Consider the following 23,803-nt stretch of genomic DNA (forward strand, 5'->3'; position numbering starts at 1 on the left):
ACTGAGGATGTCCATGCTGCGGCAGGGGGTGAGCTGCACATTTATTTCTAGGTTGGCTCCATTGGATGGCCGAAATCCCAAAATAGGTGGGGAGAAGGCACCTCGAGAGCTAATTTATCCTGTCCCCCTGCAAGCAGGCAGAGGCCTCGCTGCCAAGCATATGTGAAAGCTATTCTTGAAAATCTTTAACAAAGCAGGTTCTTCAGTCTCCCCAGACAATCTATTCTACTGCTTTGCTACCTTTTTAATTAGAAAATGTATAGCTAATATCTAACTTAAACCTTCTTTGTTGCAAATGAAGTGGAGTTTTTCTCAGCCTATTCCCAGTGGATCTGGGGAACAATTGATCAGTGTCCTCTGTAATAACCTTTTGCTTTTTGGGAAGGTTGTTATCCCTGTGCCCCTTAGCTGCCTTCTTTCTGAAACCATCCAAGCTCTGTTTCTCCCACCTTTCCTCATTGGCCAGGCTTTCAGAAACACTTGTCAGTCTTGAAATCTTGGTACAAAAGGGAAAAGGTGATTGCTGCTGATCCAGGAATAGCAGGTCGGTGCCTCTGTGCTAATGTGGGACAAATGAGCTCAGGAATGAGACAACAGACCCTTGGCACCAAATGCACCAGAGTTCAGACCTCCTATTTTGGGGGCTGCTCTAAATGGGGTCAGGCTGGTGGTGCCAAGCTGATGTCAGCCAACAACAGAGCTGCCAAAGGGATAAGGAGGTTCTTAGCACCTGGATCTCTCCTGGAGAGGTGCTCCCAGATTACAGACAGGCCTAAAGCAAGCAGCTCAGGGAGCATCCCTGTCGTCTGCAGGGTCTGGAAGGTGGTCCCACTCCTTCAGCACTCATTCCTTCTTAGGAGGAGTTGCCATAAAACCAGACAAAGCACCAGGAAGCAGCACTGCCTGTGTTTGCAGGAATCTGCCTTGGACCTTGCAGGGAGAGTGAGATGTTTCTGGGAGTAAATCCTAGAGAAACAAAAATGCAGGGAAGCCCCACTTGCAATAGGCAAGCTGTGAACCTGGAGGGGAGCAGACACCCAGAGCATGGAAGAGGATTTAGGTCCCACTGACCTCCAAGGAGCGATGCTTTCCCTTCCTCTCCTCTCCTATATCCCACTCCAGTTTCCTTAGCGAGTCCTACTTCTGGCAGCATCATCTCAGGTGCAGCCTCCCCCTTCTCCCTGCTGCCTGCAGGACATTTGAGCTACTTAAGCCATTCTCCGGGTCCCTGGGTTTAAAGGAGAGAGAGGAGAGAGGAGGAGAAGGATGATATCTGGAAAGCTCTTATTTGTATTGATAATAAGCCGTCTCCAATGCGTGCCTGCAAAACACTCCCACTGCCTTGTAAGATGCATTAAGGGAAGTTGGCCTTATCTCGGTGCGGGAAATGGACTTGGAGAAGGAGGCACGGAGCCTGCCAGAGTTTAATCTCACTTAGGCACACGAATTTGCATGATAGAAAATGGTGGAATTTTAGTGCTTAAAAAGAAAGAAAGAAGGGGAAAAAAAAAAAAAAAGGCAAAAGCAGGCAACTGGGGGATATTAGCGCTTTCCCCGCTTCTTTATCAGTTTCCCTGGCCCTATCTGGCTCTTGCTGTTGTCACTGGAGCAACTAATCACCCCTCCCCTTTTGTTTGGTGTAAATGAGTTTTCCCCACTCCTTCCTGAGCCCAGGTTAATCTTCAAATCCCTGCCTTTGTCTGGGAGCTAATTACCTGCTCAGCGGAGTCGGGGGGCTGCGGGCACAGGTGGCAGGGGGTGGCGGGGGGCAGAGGTGGCAGTGCCGGTGGCACCTGTCCCTGCACGGGGAGCAGCTCTGCCAAGGTCTGTGCCTGCGAGATAAAGCCACCAGTGGGGCTGTGGTGCCCGAGCTTTGTTTCAACCACCAAACTCTGCCCAATTAATTTTCCTTTGATGCCACAAGCCCCTTTCACTCGTGGGACAACAAGGAGAACTTTTTATGGCTGTTTTTCCGCCTGGGTGCCCGGGAAACGCCTTTGCTGTGAGCAGAGTGGCTGGGAGGAACGCTCAGTCCCTGAAGTCATCATCACCTTACCTGTGGGGCTGAGCCTGTCCCCTGTGCCACCAATGCTACCGATTCCGGGAGCAAGGAGGGACAAAGGGATTTGCCCACCAGTGGCAGAGGATGTGCAGACATTGGTCACGTTTGAAGCCATGGGCTTGGAGTTTCACACTGGGCGAGATACTCCCCCTGCTTCTGGCACGGATTTACTGGTGTGTCCACACATTTCTCCCCGTGGGAGCAGCTGTTCCTTCTAGAAGCAAAAACAAGTTTAGATGATAGCTCCTAAAAGGCACAGGGGAGCTGGGAGAGCCTCCCCAAAGCAGTGGAGGGGAGGAAACCAGTGGCACGAAATGGAAATCCTCCCTCACTTCGCCTGCGCTCTCGGCTCCTTTGACTGATGTGTTCCTTCCCATCTCCCTTCTGTTGCTGATCACTGTCCCTCTGCCAAAGCATCTTTGCCTTTTGTATAAGGGCTCTTGTGGAGGACTGAAGGTCTCCCACACGCTCTCACGCACTGGCCTAGTTTTTGGCTCTTTATCCTCATTTTGCTCTGCCCTTGGGGAGCATCTCTGCAGATCCCACATCCATTACTGCCCCTGGATCTCTCCATCTCCCCCACACCCCCGGATCTCAGCCCTTGCTTCTCCGGGATGTGCTTGTCCATGTTCCCCTGTGGAGTGGCCTCATACCCGGCCAGGCTCCCTCCAGCCTCCCCAAAGTCACTTGACCTCTTTGCAAATCAGTTTAACATCTGTGAGGCAGAGATAATAATTGTCACCTACTTCACAGGGGGGTTGATGAGGATTAATTCATTAATGTCGACAGAGGTCTTTGAAGATGGAACGCACTATCTGAGAGCTAAACGTTATTATTAATTAGCAATTAAATCATGGGGTGGGAGCAGGGGGGAAAAGAGACTCCAGAGTCTGTACTGTGAAAGAATTTGCTCTGGGCTCGCATTCTGCCCTTGCTGCAGCTTCAGGCTGCCCCAGTTTCATGTCCTGCTGCTACTGGAGGGAGCCAGGCATGCTGCATCCCACTAGGAATGTGTCCCACCCTGCTGCTCCTTCCCAGAGCTTGTGGATGAGCCCACTGGTGTAAGAGTGGGAGGGATGGGGAGGTGAAGAGTGCTCAAGTGAGTTAACGTTGTTAGAAAGAGGGCAACTTGGTAATGGAGAGGTTGGGATGAAGGGAAGGCATAGAATCCCTGAGTGGTTTGGGTAGGAAGGGACCTTAAAGCCCATCCAGTCCCACCCTGTGCCATGGACAGGGACACCTCCCACTAGCCCAGGCTGCTCCAAGCCCCGTCCAACCTGGCCTTGGACACTTCCAGGGATCCAGGGGCAGCCACAGCTTCTCTGGGCAACCCGTGCTACCCCACCCTCATTGTAAAAAACTTCATCTTTATATCTACTCTGTATCAACCTTTTCAATTTCAAACCATTCCCTCAAGGCATCCTCTGGCCTTGCCTGGCACCCCAGCGATGAAGCAGGCCAGGCACCGCCAGACCCATGGGAGAATGTATCCTGTTCCCAAGGAGGAATAATAGAGCAGAGGAGAAGGAAGCTCCAGTGATTCATAGGACACACAGAGCGGTTTCATTTCCTTCCTGTTTTTCTTTCTTGTGTCCACCCAGGCTGTGGCTAATTCCTCTCTGTCTCCCCGGTGAAGTGCTGATGCTGTAGTCCCGTGTGTCGCTGGGTTCCCTCGGGCAGCACTAACACCAGTCCTTTGTGGTCCCCTGCAGCTGCCCCGTGCCTCAGTGCTGGGGGCATTCCCACCACCGACAGCCCCGTGGCTCCACTATTTCCACCCTTCCTGGCTCAGCTGTGTGCACTTTTGTGGCAGTGAGGAGAGCTCAGTGGAACTCTCTCTGCTACTCCCTCCGAGCTGCGGAGGTCACCCTCGGATCACCCCTCTTTTAGAAAACAAGAGTCTGCTCCTCTTGGAGCCTTTCTGAGCACGCGAGCTCCCGGCAGCCCTGTTCACCCATCCTCTCCAAAGGCTTTCAGGGAGAGGTCACCCGCCTCACCCAGAGCCATTCAAGAGTGACTCCGCTAATCCCTTCTGCGGAGCGGGTGAATCCAGGAGGCCAGCGGTGCCGGCAGCTCTCCAGGCAGGGAGGACCGGAGTTGTGTGTGGCTCTCCCCGTTCTTCCCCATGGATTTACTAGCCAAAGGGGGTGGCACAGCAGCACCCAGGATGCTCATTGGGCATCTCCCACTGCCCCGTGCGGTTTCCAGGAGAGTGTTGTTATCAGCAGTGTGATAAAGCCGGTAGGGGTTTAATGAGGTCACTGCAGTTTAATGTTACTGCAGTAATCTCTTTTGTTTTACTACATTAAAATATTTGTGGTGGAACGGTTGGACCACTGTAATGTGATATCGCTACCTTAATGTTATTGTTGCCATGGCAACACTAATGGCAGCTCAATAACATTATTGCAATTTAATCTTACGACAATAAAATTAAGGGTAGAACAGTGAGACCTCGGCTCTGTAATGTTACTACAGTAACAGCATTGTTATCGTAACCGCGGGAGCGGAGTCAGCCCCTTGTAGTGTAACGTTGGTACCAGCGCTTTGTTGTTACTACAGGAACACGGAGCATCCGCCGAAAATCACAGCAGGGGATGAATGGGAGGAGACGTCACCGGTGCGCCGGTGCTACTGCTACCCTGGGGCTGTCAGCATGGGGAGGTCATGCTGTAATCCCGTCACTTATTCATCTAATTCCTCAATTGTGGTGTTTTTATCGGGGTCTGTCCTCTTCTCCCTCCGTTGCCAGAGCTCTTTGGAGCAGGTCTGTTGTTTCAGCGGCAGTAACTCTGCAGGGAAGGATTTAAAGCACTGCCTCCATCTAGTTCCAGATCCTTCTGCCTGGCGTTTTATAGCATGTGGCTGTTATGGAGTGATAACGTTTTATATTTATATGTCATCTTTCAATGTGAAGGATCCCGGCACAAGCTACAAATTACTGCCGTGCTGCAGGGCCAGGCAGACAACCCGGCACACGCAGCGTGCCAGAGGAGGGGTTTCATCCAAGGGCACTGATTCCTGTGCAAGTGAGAGTCTCCTTTGCCTAGAGGATTTATCCAGTCCCCAGACTTTGTGAGGTGGGGCACAGATCTTTGTGCACCATAAGCCACGTACCCCAAGAAGCACCTGCCATCACTGGCATGGTTATGGACAAAATTCCCCTCTTTCTCAGCTGGCAGCATTGCATCAGGGCTGGAAGGGCAGAGGGGGGACAAGACGCCGGTGACATCTCTGTGCCATGCAGGGGCTCGCTGCAGTTTTCTCCAGCCTCCAGGGGAGGGAGGCAGAGCTGCTGATCTCTCCCCAGCATCGAGGAGCTTCCTCATCCTGCCCAGGCCCAGCACTCCCGGGGATGCATATTTGCCATGCCCAGGGATGCGTGCTTTTGGCCTAGGGGTGCACTCTTGCTATGTCCAGGGATTCATGATTGTTGTGCCCAGGAATGAGTTCTTGCTGTGCTCAGGGATGTGCACTCTGTACCCGTGGATGAGGTTTGTTGTGCCCAGGGATGCAGGTGTGCCACGGTCAGGGAAGAACTCTTGTTGTCCCCAGGGATGTCTGCTTGCTGTTCCCGGGAATGCACAGTTGTCATGGCCAGGGATGCACTCCTGACATGCCAGGGATGCAGGTTTGCTCTGCCCAGGGATGTGTGCTTTGTGCCCAGGGATGCACTCCTGCCGTGCCCAGGATGTGTGCTTGCCGTGTCCAGGGATGCACACTTGCAATGCCCAGGGCTGCATCCTTACCATAGCCAGGATTGCACACTTGCTGTGCCACCACCCCTGCCAGCCAGGCTTAGTGCCCCAATTGCCCACTTGCCCACCTCAACTACTCACACCACTCCCTCTCCTGCTTGGCAGGCAGGAATTTTCCCTCTTCTTTGAGCCCTTGTGCTCACTCCCAGCTTCTCAGGTCTCCATCCCCAGGCAGCTCTTTGGCACCTGAATTTGAGGGTGTTGCTGCCCACCCACGTTCCCCCAGCCCAGCCCCAGTGTGTGCCTGCTCAGCGCAGCAGCTGCTCGGCTCCCCTCATGCCTCAGCATTTGATCTCTCTCCATGGGTATTTGGATTCTGACCACCGCAATAATTCCTTGTTTGTCCTTTAATAAAAGACCCGTGAGCTCCCCTTGACACCAGAGCTGGAATCGCTGGGACCTGAGGCATCCTGAGTGCCAGCTCTTTGTGGCAATCTGGTTCCACATCCATCCTGCCAACCCGGCTCCTCCGGGGGTTACTTGTTTGAAAACAAGAGCAGCAGCTCATCTCCCATTCACTGTTTTTCTCCATCATTTGCTTTATTAAATATTGATTTTCTGTTGCATTATTAAACCTTAAGTCCTGAGCATAAATTCAGAGTTGATACTTTAATCTGGCTCTTCTTTTTGGCCTTTAGAACTGATTTTTCTGGCCAGTCTCTCCGGAGGCGACTCCAGAAGCAAAAACCTGTTGCGGAGGCTTGGGGAGTCAGAGGATGAAGCAAAGGGCTCTTCCCAAGGGATTTTTGTCTGTTTGGTGTAGTCTTTGCCATGAAGGTGGCATCCATGGGGATCCTGGCCTGCGATCCTGCACAGACCTTGAGTGAAAGGAGGTTGGGGAGGAATCAGCCAATCTTTTTCAGGGAATTTTGTGCATTACTGGCTGCCGGAAGGATATAGCCCTCTCTTTTTTTGGTAGCACAGAGAGATTACAATCTGGAATAGGAATTTAGCCTGGAGCCACTGCGTGGGCAGGGTGGCAGTGAGGCATCCAGCCCTCCACGTGCCTGGCTCTGCTCCCTAGGGTTTGCTGCCTTGCTCTGCCAAAATCGCCCTGCTCGGGAACAGGAGTCTGCTGAGGAAAGGAGCCACAGATGGCAGTGCCTTGTCCTAAATGCCGTCCCAGCTCCTGGGCAGCGCAGCACAAATCTGTGCTTTTTTACCCTACAAATCCTCAGCAAAAGCAGAAATGGCCTTGGCCAAAGCTGCAGGCGAAGCCAGTGGAATGTGGGTGGGGAAGAGCCACCAACAAGCCAGGAGCAGTGCGAGTGGCCACCAGCATATCCCTGATAGCCACGGTGGGTAGCTCTGACCCCCATCGTGATCCCCTCTCTCCTCCAGTTTCCTATCGGAGAGCTGCACGCTGCCAGCCACTGCCAAATCCCACACTGCCAGCAACCAGGTGTCTGAACATGCTTCCAGAGCCAAGAGAGCTCCACAGCCAAAAGGGAGGAGGGGAAAGCAGTGTGGCAGCACCAGCAGGTTCAGGAGGATAAAAAAAAAAAAATTAAGAAAATTAGAAAAGAAAAAAGGCAGAGGGAGGTTTGCAAATGGCTTTTGGATCCCCCATCCAAACGGGGCATGGAACCTGTGCCTGGCAGCTGCTGTGCTGAGCAGTGATTTAAAAGCAGGCTCCCAGTGGCAGGGAAAGAGGCAGAGGGGGAAGCAGATGTGAACACAATGCTGGAGATAAAGGAGAGGCCAAGGGAACAGCTGCCGAAAAGCTGCCTGGCCCTGCCGCCTCCGAGGGCTGGAGAACCTCCAGCAAATATCCCCAGGCTTGAGGACAGGCTGGGGAGAGGTCACTGGGAGAATAAAGGGGGAAACTGGGTGGAAAATGTGGGTTTTTCATACTGTTCTTGCTTGGGTTTTGAAGGAGAGGTGGAAGCCGGGAAGAAGGAGCTGCATTGAAACATTGGGAGAGTTGTGATTTTGTTTTCCTTTCTGTTCCGGTGATGCAGTGGAGAAGAAAGAGATTTAGAAAGACAAGGAGAAGTGGGAAGTGGAGAACAAAAAGGCAAAGATCTTTGTAAAAGAGGTGGAAATGCGATTCTTCAAACAAGATACTGAAATGTGTTTCTGGTTTGGGTTTTCCATGTCTGCTGTGAGACAGCAGTGAAACCCCTTTGTCCTGTCCCTCAGAAAGGAAGTGGATTTGTTCCTTAGTCCCTGACTGGAAGGGATCAGCACGGCTCCACTGGGTGCAGGGGACAGGGTGGGGAGGTCTTCTTGGGTCAATACCCTCATACAGAAGGAATTGTTCCCTGGGAGGGTGGGGAGGCCCTGGCACAGGGTGCCCAGAGCAGCTGTGGCTGCCCCTGGATCCCTGGAAGTGTCCAAGGCCAGGTTGGACAGGGCTTGGAGCAGCCTGGGATAGTGCAAGGTGTCCCTGCCCATGGCACAGGGTGGCACTGGATGGGCTTTAAGGTCCCTTTCAACCCAAACCATTCCATGATTCTGGGATTTTTCATTTCTGGCTTACTGGTCCCAGTAGTAGAGATGCCCAAAAGATTTCAGCTCTTCTTTTTGGTAGCATCTTGTATAATTTCCTGGGTAGGATTTGGGATGAGGCAGGAGAGGCCACAGACTCCGTGCTGGTTTGCTGTCCTATGTGAGGTGAGATGAACAGGTCACAATCCACCCTCCTCTCTGCCCGAGTCTCCCATCACTGAGCCCCCACAGCCAACAGACCCCCCAGTTTGTGCCCGGGGCTCTCCTTGCCTGGCCCAGCCTTGACACAAGGCATCAACAGAGATGTCTCCTCCATGGTTTGCCCTCCTTGTAATCCCTCCTCCTCGCAGCCAGCCCGAGAGCTTCAGCCTTTGATCCTCCTCCTCTTTTGCAAACACTTCTCTCCGCTTGTGAAATTAAATCTCTCTCACAGTGATTTCCTTCCCTATCTTTTATTTTTGGCCGGGTCTGTCTGAAATATTCTTTTTTTTTTTGCTCCTTCAGCAGCAGGGCTATATAATTGATGGCCTCAGCAAGCTTTCTGCGCTGAACATTAAACCCTTCCTGCCTTGGCTCCGACCGGAGTTCATTACTTTTTGAAAAGCTCTGTTGTCTGTTTGTGCTCAGATGATTGTTGTTGTGGAGGGGAGCATGTTGTCGGCACAGAGAGAGGAGGAGGGGTTGGATTTGGCCAGGGCTGCTTTGTAATCAAATCCCGCTCCCTTTAGCAAATTTTCGACTGGAAAAGGCCTCTTATAGTAAAATCGAAATATAGTACCCTCCTGAAGCAGAAGCACAAAACTCAGGGGCAAAAGGTTGTCTGGCTCTTGGGGCAGTGGGAAAAAGCTGTTTTGCAATATCCCCCTGCTCAGCACTGGGCAGGAAGAAGCAGGGGCTGCTCCCATTACCACAGGCTGATTTCCTGGGACAGGCATTTATCACCACACCTCCTTTCCCAGTGAACCTGCTGTGGTCATTCCTTCCAAGCTTCTGCATCCCAGGAGCTGCCCTGGGACAGATGAGCCCATGCGGTGCTGGCAGGGTCCCTCCAGCACCGTGGTGTCCTTATCTTGGAGCTGGGGGTCACTCTGTGTGTGTGTTTTCACATCATGCAAATCCTTTCTGCACTTTTTGGCCTTTCCTGGCAAGACAGAGCGGCGATTTCTGTGCTTTGCCCTACGCTGACGACGCTCCTGGCTCCCCGTCTACCTCCGTGAGCTTTCCACACTTAAAACACAGCAAGGCTGAGGTGATTACAAGGATTGGAGATGCAGTGGCATTTCCTGCCAACAAGTAATTGATTTATTAAAGACGTTACAATACATTCATGGTTGAGCGTAAGGGTTTCCTTTGAACTCGCTCAGAAATCCGAGGGGATTGTGCCTGTTTGCGAGGACCGCGGGCAGAATAAATCTGGGTTCCCCCATCGCCTCCCCCCTGCGCCGCCACAATTTCATTTCCCTTTGACTGGCGCGAGTAAATATCACAGCTCGACAACTCCAGTCCAGTGACTGGTGTGATCCAATTTAATAGCATTTAAAAATTCAAAGTGATTGTTAGCCAAATGGAAATGTAAGATTTCATACCCAGCCTGCCTTGGGGAGGAAAGGGAGAATTAGGGAGGGTGCGGGGGATGTAGACAAATGGACTAGATAAAAAATAATGGAAAGTAACTTAATTAAGAGGCTCGAGTCAAGTTAAAAACAGTAATGATTTTGAATCGGAGAACCACAGGTATTAAAAATGAAAGGGGAAGAGGAAAGAAAGGAAAGGAGAGTGGGGATAAAAAGCCTCCAAAATGCTTAAATGGGAGGAAAAAGAGGCATAGGAAGAATGGGGTAAAAATATTCCTTCCATGTAAAGCAGGAGCACACGGGGAATAGACGGTGCTGGTGATGAGGCTGGGCATTAGGAAGACAAATAGGGAAATTAAGGATGCTCTGGCAGGGATAATTCCCTGTGGCTTTTCTGGCACTCTCGGAAGCATGAGTGTGGCCGAGAAGAAGGCTCGAGGGCTTTGTTTAGGAGAAAGAGGAAATGAAGGAGCATTCCTAATGGGAAAGGAGAGCAGCCCCCGCGTTCTCCAGGCGCAGCGCTATCCTTCCCTTGTGGGAGCGTCGCTCCCTCCTTTTCCTTCGTTTTTAGCTCTGTCGTATGTTGCTTGTTGGGGATTGGAGTTTTAATTGCCCCTCTGTGTACAGGGAGGTACGGCTGTGTCTCAGTGGCCTGATGACTGATTTTTAACCATGGAGCTCTCATTCAGTGCAGCCCAATGGAAATACCTGCCCTGGCAGCCACCTTCACTCTCCTTGTGCCTTTTTCCCGTGGTTTTCCAAGCTCCACAGAGCCTGAAAGGCTGGTGCTGCAGAGCATGGATCCGAACAGGCACTTCTGGCCCATTTGATCTTTGGGTCTCATTTCTCCATCTGTAAAGTGGGAGTAATAATGCTCCTTTATCTCCCAGGGTGTTTTGACGATAGCGATAAACCACATTTGAAGGTGTGGGAAGGACAGTGAGCATCATCCCACAGACTCTGAATCGTCGGTATTTGCGCTCCTGCTTGTTCCTGGCAGCTTTGGCCTAGCTTTGGGTTGGTTCCCCTGGACTTGGGGCAGTTGTGAGTTAGCCTAGAAATGTGCCTTGGGATAGGATGAGGACCAGAAGTATTTCATTGGAAGGGTGAGGAAGGCTGGGGGGCTCTTGGAGCCCAAGAAGGAGAGCCTGAAAAAGCAGGGATGTAAAGAAACGACTAAGAGGAGTAAGGAATGGATCAGGGCATCTTTGGGAAGGTAGACTTGCCTCTGTTGGAGTGATGGATGTGTTCCCATGGGGATAGGAGGAGTGGCAGCGTATGGAGGCACAGATCACCTCACCTCTGCCTCATTTGAAACTGCTGGACCTTGCTGACCTCCCACCTCATGAGCTTTGTTCTCCCACTTCACAAGCTTTGCTCTCCCACTCTGTTCTCCCAGACAAACAGAGTCTGGTCATAAGTAGCAGCCTCCAGACCACCTAATCAGACAATAGCAGGGCTGTGCTCCCTGCCTGATCCATTAATTTTTAACTGGAGTCAAAGGCAAAGACAGGAAGAAGCCCAAGCAGAAGGAAAAGCCCTGTCTGGAGCACAGGGGGTACCTGGAAGAGCTGGAGCTCGGGAAGGATGGGAGGAAAGGGGACAGGCAGTGATGGCAATGGAGGGGTGTAAATAGATAAATGAGGCATAAAGGGCATGGATAGACTCAGAAGATCCAAATAACTCAATCAAAACTTGAAGTTTTCCCTTGGTTCTACATTAACACCACCGACCTCGATGCTTTTTGAAGTAAAGCCACTGGGTCCAGCGTGGCATTTTGGGAAGCACAGCTCATCCTCCTGCGAGGGCGGGCAGGCTGTGTGCTCCGCCTGGGCACGGGCTGGCGGCTCCTCGAATTAGCTGAGTGTCAGTGTGGAAGTGTAATCACAAACACTTACTTTGTGCTCCAGCCCAGGGAGAGGGAGCACGAGAGCGAGAGCGCCGAGATAAGAACAAATATGCAAGAGCATAGTGTGTTTTTAATGGAAGGGAGATTTATTTCTCTCTGTGTCTTTTTAAGCCTCCAGATAGATCATAAAAAACCCAGCCCAACCCACACACAACCTGTCTGCCTGAAATAGCCGAAATGTAATTTAAAGAGCATCATTTTAACTAATACTTCACTTCAGAGACACCTGCCCTATATTCATTGGAGATGCAGGCTGCATTAGAGCATCTGATTTATCTTTGGAAAGGATGTTTGAGCTCCTTTGTTCCTGTCAGGTCCCTTTTGAGGAGTAAAGTGGCACAGGGGCGGTTCGGCGAGCTCAGCCCTTGGCGTGATGCCCACTCTGCAGGGACAGAGAGCTGGAGGGGACAGGGAGAGCCCCCCCTGCTCTCCAGGAGCAGAGCAGGGAGCAGGAGGGTGGGGCATGGCCACTCTGGCTTGCTGGGGGGAGGGGAGCTGGGGGTTTGAGCAGAATTTAGCAGGACAGCATGGGCTGATGGACCAGATGAGCAATACTGTGGATATTTGCTGTCTGTTGGAACAGGAGACTCCAGGCTGACTGGGATGGGCTATTTGCAGGTGCCTCCACTTGAGACATATGTCCTAAACTAGATCTGTGCATCTGTCCCCATGGAGAAATGTTCCCACCTCCAGTTCCTGTGGCCACAGGCTCTGGGTATCTTATAATTTCATATGTTGTTGTCTTTTTAATGAGCCTGCAAGGATGAGAAATTCTTGTCATTACGTTGATGGAGGGATGAGACCCAATGAGACTGAGGGTTTTGCCAGAAGCACTCTGGCGGAGCCAGCATCCATCCATCCTTCTCTGCACTTATTGACCCACAGCAAGGAGGCTTTTTTATCATTAAAAATAAAGGAAATTCTACAAATCACTATTTTCTCCCAAGGCATGACCTGCTGCAGGAAAGGATCCCCTGTTGGCCCAGGTCCCAGGCTGGTCCTACCCAGCCCGAGCTGGGGGACAGCTATCGAGGACGAGGGAGTGTAGGGATGAGTGTGAGGAAAGACAGGGAGAGGAGAGCTGCTCTGAAATCCCTCGCTCGCCCTTTCTGATCTGAAGTTCACTTGTAATATTTTCCCCGACTCGGGTTGCTAATGCGTTTTGTTCTCCAGAGTGTGCGTGGCCCGGCTTCCCGCGCAGCCTTTAATTAGTTTCTGGATGATGACATCTCCGCCGAGAATCATCTCGTCTTGTCCCTCCGATCTCGGGGGGAGATAAAGGAATCTAATAAAGACATTCAGCATTTCGAGGTGATGGGTTTGACAAGCTTTGTATTAACCACAAGTCGTGTTCCAACTTTCTGGGGTGCTGTCGGCACGCTCTGGCTCGTCCCCACACAGGGATTTTCCCAAGGGTCTGATGGAGACTTCACTGGTACCCCGTGGGATGAGAGGAGCTGGGGACCCTGCGTCCCCTGAGCAGGGTGTGACAGAGTCACTGTCACTTTGATGGTCACTGTGGAGGCAGTCGTGAGAGAGGCTGTCGTGCCTTGAGGAGAGGTGTCAATAATGCTGGAAAAATGATGCAGGTGTCTTAAGGATTCGAGAGCCTTCAATTTTCTGCCTTTCATGAGGCGTTGCTTGGCTTGCAGGGGGAATCCCAGGTGGCTCGGGGTGCAAAAACTGGAAACTAGATCCGTGCAGCGTGTGTGGAGTTGAAAATGAGATCTGTCTAGACAGGGAGCTGAACTGCCAAACACTCCTTGTTTGGCTGCATTTCTTCATGGATAATAATGGAAAAACTTTGCTTTTATATCTTTCTTCTTGTTTTCTTTTCACTCAGCATCATTAGACTCATTTTAAAGGAGGCAGTGAAGTCCAGAGCAGTGCTACATTTTCCTTCAGGCATTGGTACATGAACGCAGAACTCTCCCAAACCTGAGGGAGGGATTCTGCCTCCTCTTAAAGCTGCTCATTAATAGCCATGCAAGGCAACTCTGATTTGATTCCCCACAGGTGCAGGGCTTGGTGTCAGGTGTTTTCTTCCTTTCTGTGGCAGGAAAAATCATGCAGGTCCCTTCAGAGTCTTGAAAGCGGGGCAGTGAATCTAATGAGGCAGCACCCTGACTCCTGAGGGAACTGCTCTTGATCCAGGTTGGTGACCTGGACCCATCCAGAAATCAGGGAAAAATCCTTGTGCCTGAGACCCGACTCTCCTATTGTGCCACATTTGTTGTGGTGTATCCCTTGTTGATTGCAGCAGTAGTGCTGATTTATGCTGTCGTAAGTGGAATCAGATTGGGCTCCCTTTTGGCACTTAGCTATAAAGTTTGCCTGCAGAAACCCTGCTGTTTATGCGGTGAATTATACCCGCGTTCACAAATACTTTACTAATGAATGATTGGGAACGTCTTGTTTCCCCCTCCTCCTCTGAGTTATTATGATGCTGTGCTGTATAACCTGCTGCAGAGACGGGCGTAAAAAATCTCGTGTCCTCCAAGCTTCCCTGCAACAGGAGCCGTTACCTGTTTGGGAAATCATTTAGACACATTTCGGTGCTGTATGACACATCTCATTACGCCTCGCTTTAGAACGAGCTATTGTCATTAGTTATTTATTAATTGCTTATTAAGGTCGTTATGTATGTCCTCTTTGTTTCCAGCCTTCTTTCTTCGTGGCTTTGGCTGCTGCCAGGTTTGTGAAGAGGGGGATCAACCCCTCGGCAAAGCTGTGCTGAACCTGGGAAGGGGGTGGTGCTGCCATCCCAGGGTCCAGGCAGCCCTGGGGAACAGGGTAGGCACCCACATGGGGTTTGTGTACAAACCTTTGTGACTGAGCAGGCTCTGAGGCTGTGTTTGCCCTTTCTCACACCTTTGGACAGGCTCAAAACAGCTCCTGAGCGGGGCTGATATGATGGAAGGATATGACCGCAGGATGAAGCCCTCTCTGCTTTTCTCTTAACTATAATTGTGTTAGAGCAGCACAAACTGATTTCAAAGCCCATTATAATACACCTGTAATTGAAGGCGCAGGGCTCTCAATTTGCTCCCTGAAGGCAGAAAGCTTTGGAACACAAAAGAGGGAGGAGGCACCATGGAGGTGCCTGGCACTGTGGCAGCCAGCACTGCCCCTTCTCCTGACCTGGCAGCTACAAAGTGCTCTGGTTACAACCTGGAGGAGTCCTGGAGCCGCGTGTTGGGGTTCCTGCCCTTGGCAGACCCTGGCTGCCTTTGGCAGACCCTGTGTTGCCAGAGGGTGGGCTCGGTTTGACTCACAGCATTGCTGCGAGCAGGGATAGGACACCCAGGACTCCTCCTCGCCGAATCCCAGAGGCAGGACCTGTGGCAGCAAACTCCGTGAAACACAGGGAAGTCTGTGTGTGACAGAAGTAGGAAGCTGTTACGAAAAGCAAGAGCAGCGTCAGGCTGATGCTCAGGAAGCTGCCAGTGCGCATCACAGATAACCCGCAGAATGCAAGTCTGACTCTCCCTCTTTTTCTTTCTTCCAGACACTTTTATAGTTGTTCTTTGTTGTTTGCTTTGATCTGGAGCAGATGTTGCTCGTGCTGGAAGATGGACATTTGCATGTTTTATGAAGGGGAAGCAGGGCTGGGCTTATCAGGAGAGCCTGCTTGCTCCCAGGCTGTGCCAGGGGCTGAGACCCCTTGGCTGGGACAAGCACTTGCTCTGCCTCACTCCCACACCAGAAGGCGTTTGCTGGTCTGGGAAGGTCACAGCTGTATTTCTGTACTTCTTGCTTGGCTCTCAAAAGTGGGTGGAAAGGGGGCAGTTAAGGCAAAAAAATGCAACTGCTCCTTGAAGAAGGAATAAGCAACTTGGTGCGGCTCATTTGAAGTCCCCTTGCCAGTCTGAGGTGGAGAGGTTGTTCCAGATGCATCCTCCAGTCAGCCTGGCTGAAATTTGGGGTGCCGGGGTGTCAGGAGACAGGTGGGGTCAGGGAGAGGAAAGCCCAGGCAAGCAGCACAGTCAGCGCGTGCCCGGAAGGTGGGTGGGGAGGTGATGATGATGGAGACGGAGGTGGCGGGGCCTGAGCAAAGAGGCAAAGCTGGGGATGTTTATGCAGTTTGGGATGATCTATAAAAGGCAGCTGAAACAATAATCAGGGAAGGCATCAGTCCTGCAACAGGTGCCATGGGAGAGGCGGCAGAGGGGGTGGCAGAAAAGCCAGGGGAGTCCCACCACATTCCCAGGATGTGAAGATCTGTGTGCAGCGCTGCCGTGGGATACAGGCAGGGGATCCATGAGCTGCGCACCTGTGCTGGCTCGGGAGCGGGTGTTTGAAGGTGAAAGCAGTGCAGGGATATCATCTGTGCCAGTGGCAGGAGGGCGTCTGTGCGCCAGGGAATAGATGTGTGTCGGCAAGCACATATGCTTGGATCTGGAAAGACATCTATCACCTGACTGAACACCCTCGAATGTGGCGCTCACCATATGCTTTGGTTAAATATTTAAGCAAGCTGCTTTCTGTCCTGGGGACTCTTGTTTGCGAGCGGGCACCACGTTGGGGCAAACTGGGGGCATGCCCTGGGCACCTGCGGGCGCCTGAGAGCACCCAGAGACCTTCCCCAGAACCGTGGCAAGGATGGAGGGGGGAAAAAAGAAGAAGTTGGATCAATAAAGCACCAGCCTGCCTCTGGGGAAATCTGTGCTGTGTCACTGGAGCAGCTTGGCCAACGCTGCCATGTTTAATCACTTCCGAGCAAGAGAGATGCTGAACACAAAAGGACTGCCCGCAAGGAGAGGGTTCCCGCCTGGGAAGCCTGCATTTACTTAGCTTTATTTATTCATTCGTTCCCAAAGGGGCACAGCTCCATCTGCGTCCTGCTTTCGGCACAGGAAATGTCTCCTCTGCCCCACTGCTGCAGAAATGCCAAGTGCTGGTGAAAGTCCTTTAGTGCAGTGGGAATGGACTGTTAAGTAATATTAAATATATACTTGGATCATTTATTTATTAAGATTTCCCTCCCCGGTCTGGCAAAAGCCTTACAACACACCTGTTGGGCCTCCAGAAAGGCATTTGGAATAGTTTGTGTGGTTAAATATTCAAATATTTAATTAGCATACAATAACCACCGTGTTAAATCCAACCACTGCATAGACAATTCCAGACTTAGTTAACAGCTTCAGTGACGTTTCTCTGGTTTGCTTCCCAGATGTTCCTGCCTCCTCTCATTCCAGATGGGACGCAGTAAATTGCATCTCCCCTCAAAGTGTCCTGAGCTTGCCAGAGTATGGTGAACTTTTTCCCTGGTGCATGAGCAGTTCGAGCTGCTTTTTATAGAATTATGGAAAGGTTTGGGTTGAAAGAGACCTTAAAGACCCTCTAGTTCCACCCCTGCCATGTGCAGGGACACCTTCCACTATCCCAGGTTGCTCCAAGCCCCATCCAACCTGGCCTTGGACACTTCCAGGGATCCAGGGGCAGCCACAGCTTCTGTGGGCACCCTGTGCCAGGGCCTGCCCACCCTCATTGTAGAAAACTTCTTATACCTGTTCTAAATCAACCCTCCCCAGGTTAAAGCCATTCCCCTGTGTCCTATCAATCAAACCCAAGTTTAAGTTGTTTTAATTATGTTTTACAACCTGGTCAGTTGATTTTTGTCTCTCGTCTGGGTGGGTGCAAATGTGTCTGTGCAGTCCCAGAGCAGCAGTGTAAAGTCTGACTTGTTTTTTTTAAAGCCTCTGCAAAACAAGCTGAATTGGGTCGATGTGGATTCAGCAGTTAAAAACATCAGAAAGGTTCCTCTGTGATGCAGCAAACAGCGCTTTAAAGATGATGGATACTGCTTTAGTTTTCCTGGGACTTAGAGCTGGAAGCTCTTGCTGCTTCCCAGGCAAAGGTGGGCGATCACTGCGCCTCCGCTTGGCTCTTCCCACCTCTCCAAAATGACAGTGGTAATACCCCCTTGGCCTATTTTTGTTGTCCAGAGCATCAGCTCTGTGTTTTTAGAGCACGCATGGATTTCTTGGCTGGCAGTCCCAGCCTCACCAGGAACACAGCGGGGCAATCATAACGATGTTGTAATTAATTGCATCTCCTCAATGGAGCTGGCCATGGGCAGAGCATTCCCAGCTCTGAGTGGTCCCACGAGGAATGTGCTGTCCCCTTGCTGTCACTGAAGTTTATTAATATTTCTTTAGGTGTTGTCTTTGTGGCCTCCACTGTCCTGCCCCAGAGCCCCCTCTGTTTGGGAGCAGCTGATCTAGAGCTGTTCTCCAGTGCATGATTAGCAGATTAGCCATCGTGCCCAGAGCAGCAAAAAAATGAACTCACAGCAGCCCTTCAAAACAGAGAATAATTCATTACCCACCTTGATTTCCACTTAAAATGTACTTTAACTACACTTCCAACTACAAACCCTAAATCACCATCATGTTCACAAAAAATCCATCATTTTTTATTTTATTGCACGGCACTGGCATGACATAATCCCTTCCAGAGCATCTTGGAGTGCTTTACGGATCAATAAATTACTTACCTGCACAGCAGAGGCATTGCGTGCAAGGCCATTGCAGTCATTCCGGCTTGGCGCAGCCCTGGAAGGTGTGGGAGGCGGGGAGAGGCAGGGAAGGGAGGCTCGGGAGTGGGGTCCAAGTCAGGAATTGGGGTGTTGGGCTGCAGCTCCGAGTGGAGTGATGAGCAGGGCTCTCCCAGGAAGGGTGGAAGGCGCAGGTGATTCGTGACTCTCCTGCAAAACGCTGCAGCAGGGTGCCAGTCCCTGCTGGGCTCCGGAGAAAGCCTGGAAATAAACCCAGGAAGGTGACAGTCTTTATCACGTTCTGCAGGCGCAGGCTGATAACAGCAGCTGATGATTTTCCCTCATACATCCCCACCGTTGATCTCCCAGAACCTCCAGCCCTCCCCGGCAGCCACATCATGTCCTGTGCTCATGTAGTAGCAGGAGCTGAGCGCTCCCTGCTTGCTCTTCATCCCTTCCCAGCCCCTTCCTCATCACCCCCGTTCTGTACCTGTGTCCCCTCCGGGGTCTGGACCCTCTGTGACCCACTCCTGAGTGCTTGGGGTGGCAGTGCCAATGCAGCGGGATGGCTTTCATCCCTATGGAATTTCCCTTCCTTTGCATGGTGGTCAACCTTAGAGGCTCCTCAGCAGACTCTGTCTTCATGCCCAGCTCGTCTTGGTGCTCCTGTGGTTACAAGGGCCGGGCAGAGAGCCTGCACAGCTGCAGGAAAAGCTGCAGGAGTTTGAAGGGGTAAATGGTGTTTTCTCAGGACGATGCAGCTCTGCTGGGAAGGGTTTGTCATGGCTAAGAGGACACAAGGAATGCTGGAAGTGGGGTGGGAAGAAATACTGTCTCTCACACCACAGAGGTGCTGAGGAGGAGCTTCTCGAGCCTCCCTAAAATGACTGAATTCCCTCCGGCTACAGTTTCTTCCTACTTCAGCTGTATTTTCTCTGCCCCCTCTTTTCCCTGTTTGTTCCTGCCAAGTCAGATGAGACTGATGGGCTACTGCATAGATTGTCAAAGTGGAGGGAGGATGGAAATTCAGCCTGCTTCACCCACAGTTTAAGATTTGAGTTGAAGCAGAACCAGTTTCATTTTCCTTCTCCTCTTTGTGTCATTGCAGTGTCTCCAAAAATCACCGAGATCTCTTCCGACATCTCCATCAACGAGGGCGGCAACGTCAGCCTCACCTGCATAGCCACGGGCAGGCCAGACCCAACAATCACCTGGAGACACATCTCACCCAAAGGTAAGAACCAAACATTACCAGAAATATTTTGGGAAGGGCACAGCACTCTTTGTGAGTGGCTGGGGAGGGGTTGGTGCCTCATTCACTTGCCAAGAGAAGGTGAAATGCACCAAAAAGATGTGACTTAAATAGGACTTGGTGACTTTGGTGGAGGAACACCCATTTTGGTGGTCTGAAGAGGAGCTGATGGTTTTGGTCCTGTGGAGGACTGGCTGTAGGTGCCAGGTTGGGGTTGTCGTGCTTGGAGATTAATGGAATCAGGGAATGTTCTCAATTGGAAGGGACACACAAAGATCGTGGAGCTCCTGCATGGGCCACTTGCTCTGCACATTGAACGTGCTTGTCTGGCCATGTTTTGAAAATTTTTCAGGCAATTCATACAGGTTGCTTCAAAGGATGATTGTAAATAGTGCAAATAAGCAGGAAAACACATGAAGCATTAATTGGTGGCCTTGTTAATTGGTAAGCAAACCTTCAGCAGAACTGTGTGGGTGTGACTGCTGGGAAGCAAATTCCCAGGCGTTCAGGACCGTATAATTTCAACCCCCTTTCCCAGCTGCTTTTTGGCATTTGCTTTGCATTTTGCTGCTCTGTTATTCCCAGGTGGCTGCAAGGTTCTCGTGGGTGATCCGGGGGTGAGATCTGGAGGCTCTGGGTGGGATGAGCCGTGCGGCCAAGCGGCAATGCCTGGCTCTGATCCTCTGCTCCTGTCTAAGCGCTTCAGTTCCACCTCAGAGTCGTGTTTCCCCTGAGGTTTTACCAACGTGGGCTGTTGTTCCAGACAACTGCCTCAAGCTCTCCTTGGGGACGCCCAGCCAGGCTGCCCGGCAGCCGAAGGAGCCGGCGCAGGGGCGGCAGTGACGGATGGCGCCGTGGCTGCTCTCCCTGCTCAGCTCCTGACAAGGGCTGCGGTGTCTCGCTGCAGCTCCATTGATTTTTTGCTATTTGTCTGCTCTGGAGCGGACGGCTGGGCCAGATCCATCACTCTCCAAAGCCCAGGCAGAGCGAGCTGAGTCGGCGGCATCTCAGCCCCTTCCTTTGACAGGAGCCTCTACAAACCATTCCCCCTGAGCACATGTTGGCTTATCCACTGCAGGTGGTCTTGCTTCCGAGCTGGTGGCTTTGGTCAGGGTCTGTGCATGGATTCTTGTGCTCCTCTCCATCCCTGAACGTCTCTCTGTGGAATCAAAGTTGCTGTCACTGTGTGTCGCCATCGGGCAGCATTTATGGTCGAGGCAGTCCATGTGTTCCCACCTTGAAGCCTTGTCTTCCTACTCTTCCCCTTGTCTACCCTGACAACATGTTTTTGTTTTGCTCAGCCTCCTCAGCACCTGTTTTACACAGGCATCTTGTTTTCCCACGGCCTCACTCTCCTTCCCACATCCCCTCCTGCTCCCCAGAACCCTTGTCTCCCACTCCTGTGCCCCTTGCTGCCTTCTCCCACGTGCCATCCATCCTCTCCTAAGCAGGCTCCCAGCTCCTGATGCCTCTGTCTTTCACAAGGGCTATTTTCTGTGTTTGCTGCCATCCAGCAGGTTTTGTTCCCCAGGGAATCTTTACCTGCGCTTGAACCAGATGTTTCCATTTTACTTAGGACTTAGCTGCTATGGAAACTGAGGATGCACCAGGAGAGGAAGAGTGAGCTAATCAGAAATTACCTGTGGCGCCGTGTAATTTGCAGCAGCAGCTCTTTCCTGATTTTGGCCATGATTAGGCATTCTGCTTTCAAAACTCAAAGGGAACAAATGATCACAGAGATTTACCAGAGCCTGGTCTCCTGCTGAGGGACGGTGATGAGCACAGAGGTGGCCCAGGACAACTTCCATGGTTGCCCATCTCTGTGGGCAGCTCCTCTGTTTCTAGGTCTGCCAAGCCGCCAAGGGAAACCTCTACTTCTGCATTTTGCATTCACCACACACAGCAGAGATGAAGCTCCGGAGTGTGAGGACTGAAATGAGAGCTAGGGAAGATGCGTAGAGGTGCTGTAGCAGGTGTTGGGATGGTATCCCTTTTCCTAGTAGGATATATTCTAATTTGGAGAGCCAGGGGCAAGCAAAACCCAAAGCTTGCTGCTGGCCCCTCTTGGCTGTTGTTCTGCTGCTCATCCCATGGGAAGTCGTGAGCGAGCCGCCTCCTGTTCCTTCTCACCGTCTTCCTCCATCTCGCTTGAAGTGGTGGAGAAAAGGGGTGAGGGAGAATTGTTTGAGAGAATGCTGGTGCATAATTTAAGGGTTTACACAGAGGGTGGGGAAGTGGCTCTCAGCGGTGCTGTTTGGGACAGGCTGTGCCAGTGCTGTGTGTGCCAGGCACGGCCACACCAGGAGCTGAAGGACCGGTGCCTGTGCTGACACTGGTGAGTGCTGCTCTGTGCAAAAGCGTGTCACAGGTTTTATGATTTCCTTGGCACCTGCGAGCACACTGTGCACCTCTTGGTGGGAAATGGAGCAAATAAGAGCGTTTGCTCACCAGGGAGTGCATGGGCAGGCCCTTCAGAGAATTTACACTGAGAGCAGCCCAGCTCCCCAGTGACTGATCTCATTCAAGACCCTTTTCCAGCCACTCCAGGCTCCCCTGACCTCTGGGCTGTTCTGTCTCTGCTCTGATGAATTTGCATTCAGTGGCTTGGGCTGGTAAACTCTGCTGAATTTTCCTGTTTGCAGCTGTTGCCGTGTTCTAGGAGCCGTTCAGCACATTCTGGAGGCTCTGTTTGCTTTGGGGGCTGGGGGAGTTCCTGCAGCTGGGATGAGGACAACATGTTCGTGGTGTAACTCAAGAGCTGAGTGAACCTGAGCAAGAGAGTTTTCTACTTCTGATTTCAAGAATCACAGGGGTGCTGGCCCCCTTGGTGCCTCCATCAGTTCTCAGAGCCTTGGTCCTACCTGTGCCCATCCTCATCCTCCTGCATGAGCAAAAGCAGGCTGCTGGCTCTGGAGAAGTGCTTTGTGAACCTGTGGCCTGTCCAGCTAAGGTGTGATACAGCCTGTCTTCTGTCCCTCTGCCTCACTCCTCTCTGTCCTATTTTATTTCTCCTCCCGGTAAGGCTGCTTTAACTCACAGCAACTCGTGTTAATGCAGCTGAACAGACTGAGGTGGAAAAAGAAGTGAAGCTGCTGGAGTCACAGCTTCTTCTGCCTCAGCAGAGGAGGCTTAACATCTTTGAAGCTCTGTCCTGGGCTTGGATGCTCCAACTGGCACCACAAGTGCCAGCGGAGCTGCCAGGCACTGGGGCTTCAAAACTCAGCTCTCTGAAACCACAGCAAGGTGCCAAGCTCTGGCATGGGATGGGGCGGCTCCATCCCTTCTTGGCACCCCTGTGGGGCCCAGACCCTTGGGATGGCAATTAAGAGAGGCATCTTCAGCAGGGTGAAGGGACGGAGCAGGCAGAGAGGGAGAGAACGATGTAGATAACAGTGGCCTGGATGTAACACCCATGGTGAAGGCAGCAGTATGTGCCTGGAGGAGGTGGAAGTTGCAGAGACTTGGACTCAGGGGTCTGAAGGGCAGTGCTGTGTGTGCCCATAAACATCCATTTTGCACCCTTAGGTGCTGAGCATGTCTGGGTTTCTGAGGCTTTGGCTGGATTACAGTCCCCAGCCTCGCAGTGCTGATGCTGTCTGTAAACTGTGGCGAGGTTGTCTAGTTAATAGCCTGGTTTTGGTCACTCAGGTGTTTCCATAGTTACTGGGCTTTTTATTTATTTTTGGGGGGTAGTTGATGTTGTCATGGAAATTGTTGTATTGTCAGGAGAGTTTTCATCTCTCGGTGGTTGAAGGCTGGGATTTCTTGTCTAGGAAAAAGCACAGCATCCTGGGCCACTGGCTCAGGGTGACGCCAAGGCACTGGCAGAGAGAGTGGCACCATGTTGAGCTATCCAGGGGATATTTGTCCATGCTGCAGACACAAGACTCGTCATGCCTCCCATTAAGCTTGGGAAGCGTGCCAAGGAATTGAAGTGAGGGATCTTCCAGGAGGGATGAAGGCTCGGCAGCCTCTGTCCCAGGAGGAGCAGGCACAGCTTAGCAGTAATGATGAGGAAGGCTCTGTGGGCAGGCAAGTGGGGTTATTGTGCCATGACAGGGCCAGGGGCACAAGGAAAGGGTGTAAAACTGGGGGTCCGTGTGTGGATCCCTCCACTGGCTCATCCAGCACCGCTCTGCCACACACAGACATCCTGAGCCAGAGGCTGCATCCAAGTCGTCATCCTTAATGACCTTTGATGGACTTTTCTGCCATGGTTTTGCCTAATTGCTTTTTGATTTTTGCTGTAGTGTGATGGATTCTGGTGTGAGGCTCAAGACAGCAGCTGCCAGGGTAGG

At 51.7% G+C, this 23,803-nt stretch overlaps 1 protein-coding gene across 4 annotated transcripts in view; it reads left to right on the plus strand.

Annotated features, from left to right (window-relative positions):
- The window catches only part of LOC125338382 (protein CEPU-1), a 356,024-nt gene that overhangs the window by 308,797 nt on the left and 23,424 nt on the right, over positions 1-23,803 (plus strand). For all 4 annotated transcript variants that reach the window (XM_048329065.1, XM_048329067.1, XM_048329064.1 and 1 more), the window contains one exon: positions 19,362-19,487. In XM_048329065.1, the coding sequence (XP_048185022.1) occupies positions 19,362-19,487 (126 nt within the window). The remainder of the gene's footprint in view (positions 1-19,361; positions 19,488-23,803) is intronic.

This window comes from Corvus hawaiiensis, chromosome 25 (assembly GCF_020740725.1).
Source record: "Corvus hawaiiensis isolate bCorHaw1 chromosome 25, bCorHaw1.pri.cur, whole genome shotgun sequence".
Taxonomy (NCBI): domain Eukaryota; kingdom Metazoa; phylum Chordata; class Aves; order Passeriformes; family Corvidae; genus Corvus; species Corvus hawaiiensis.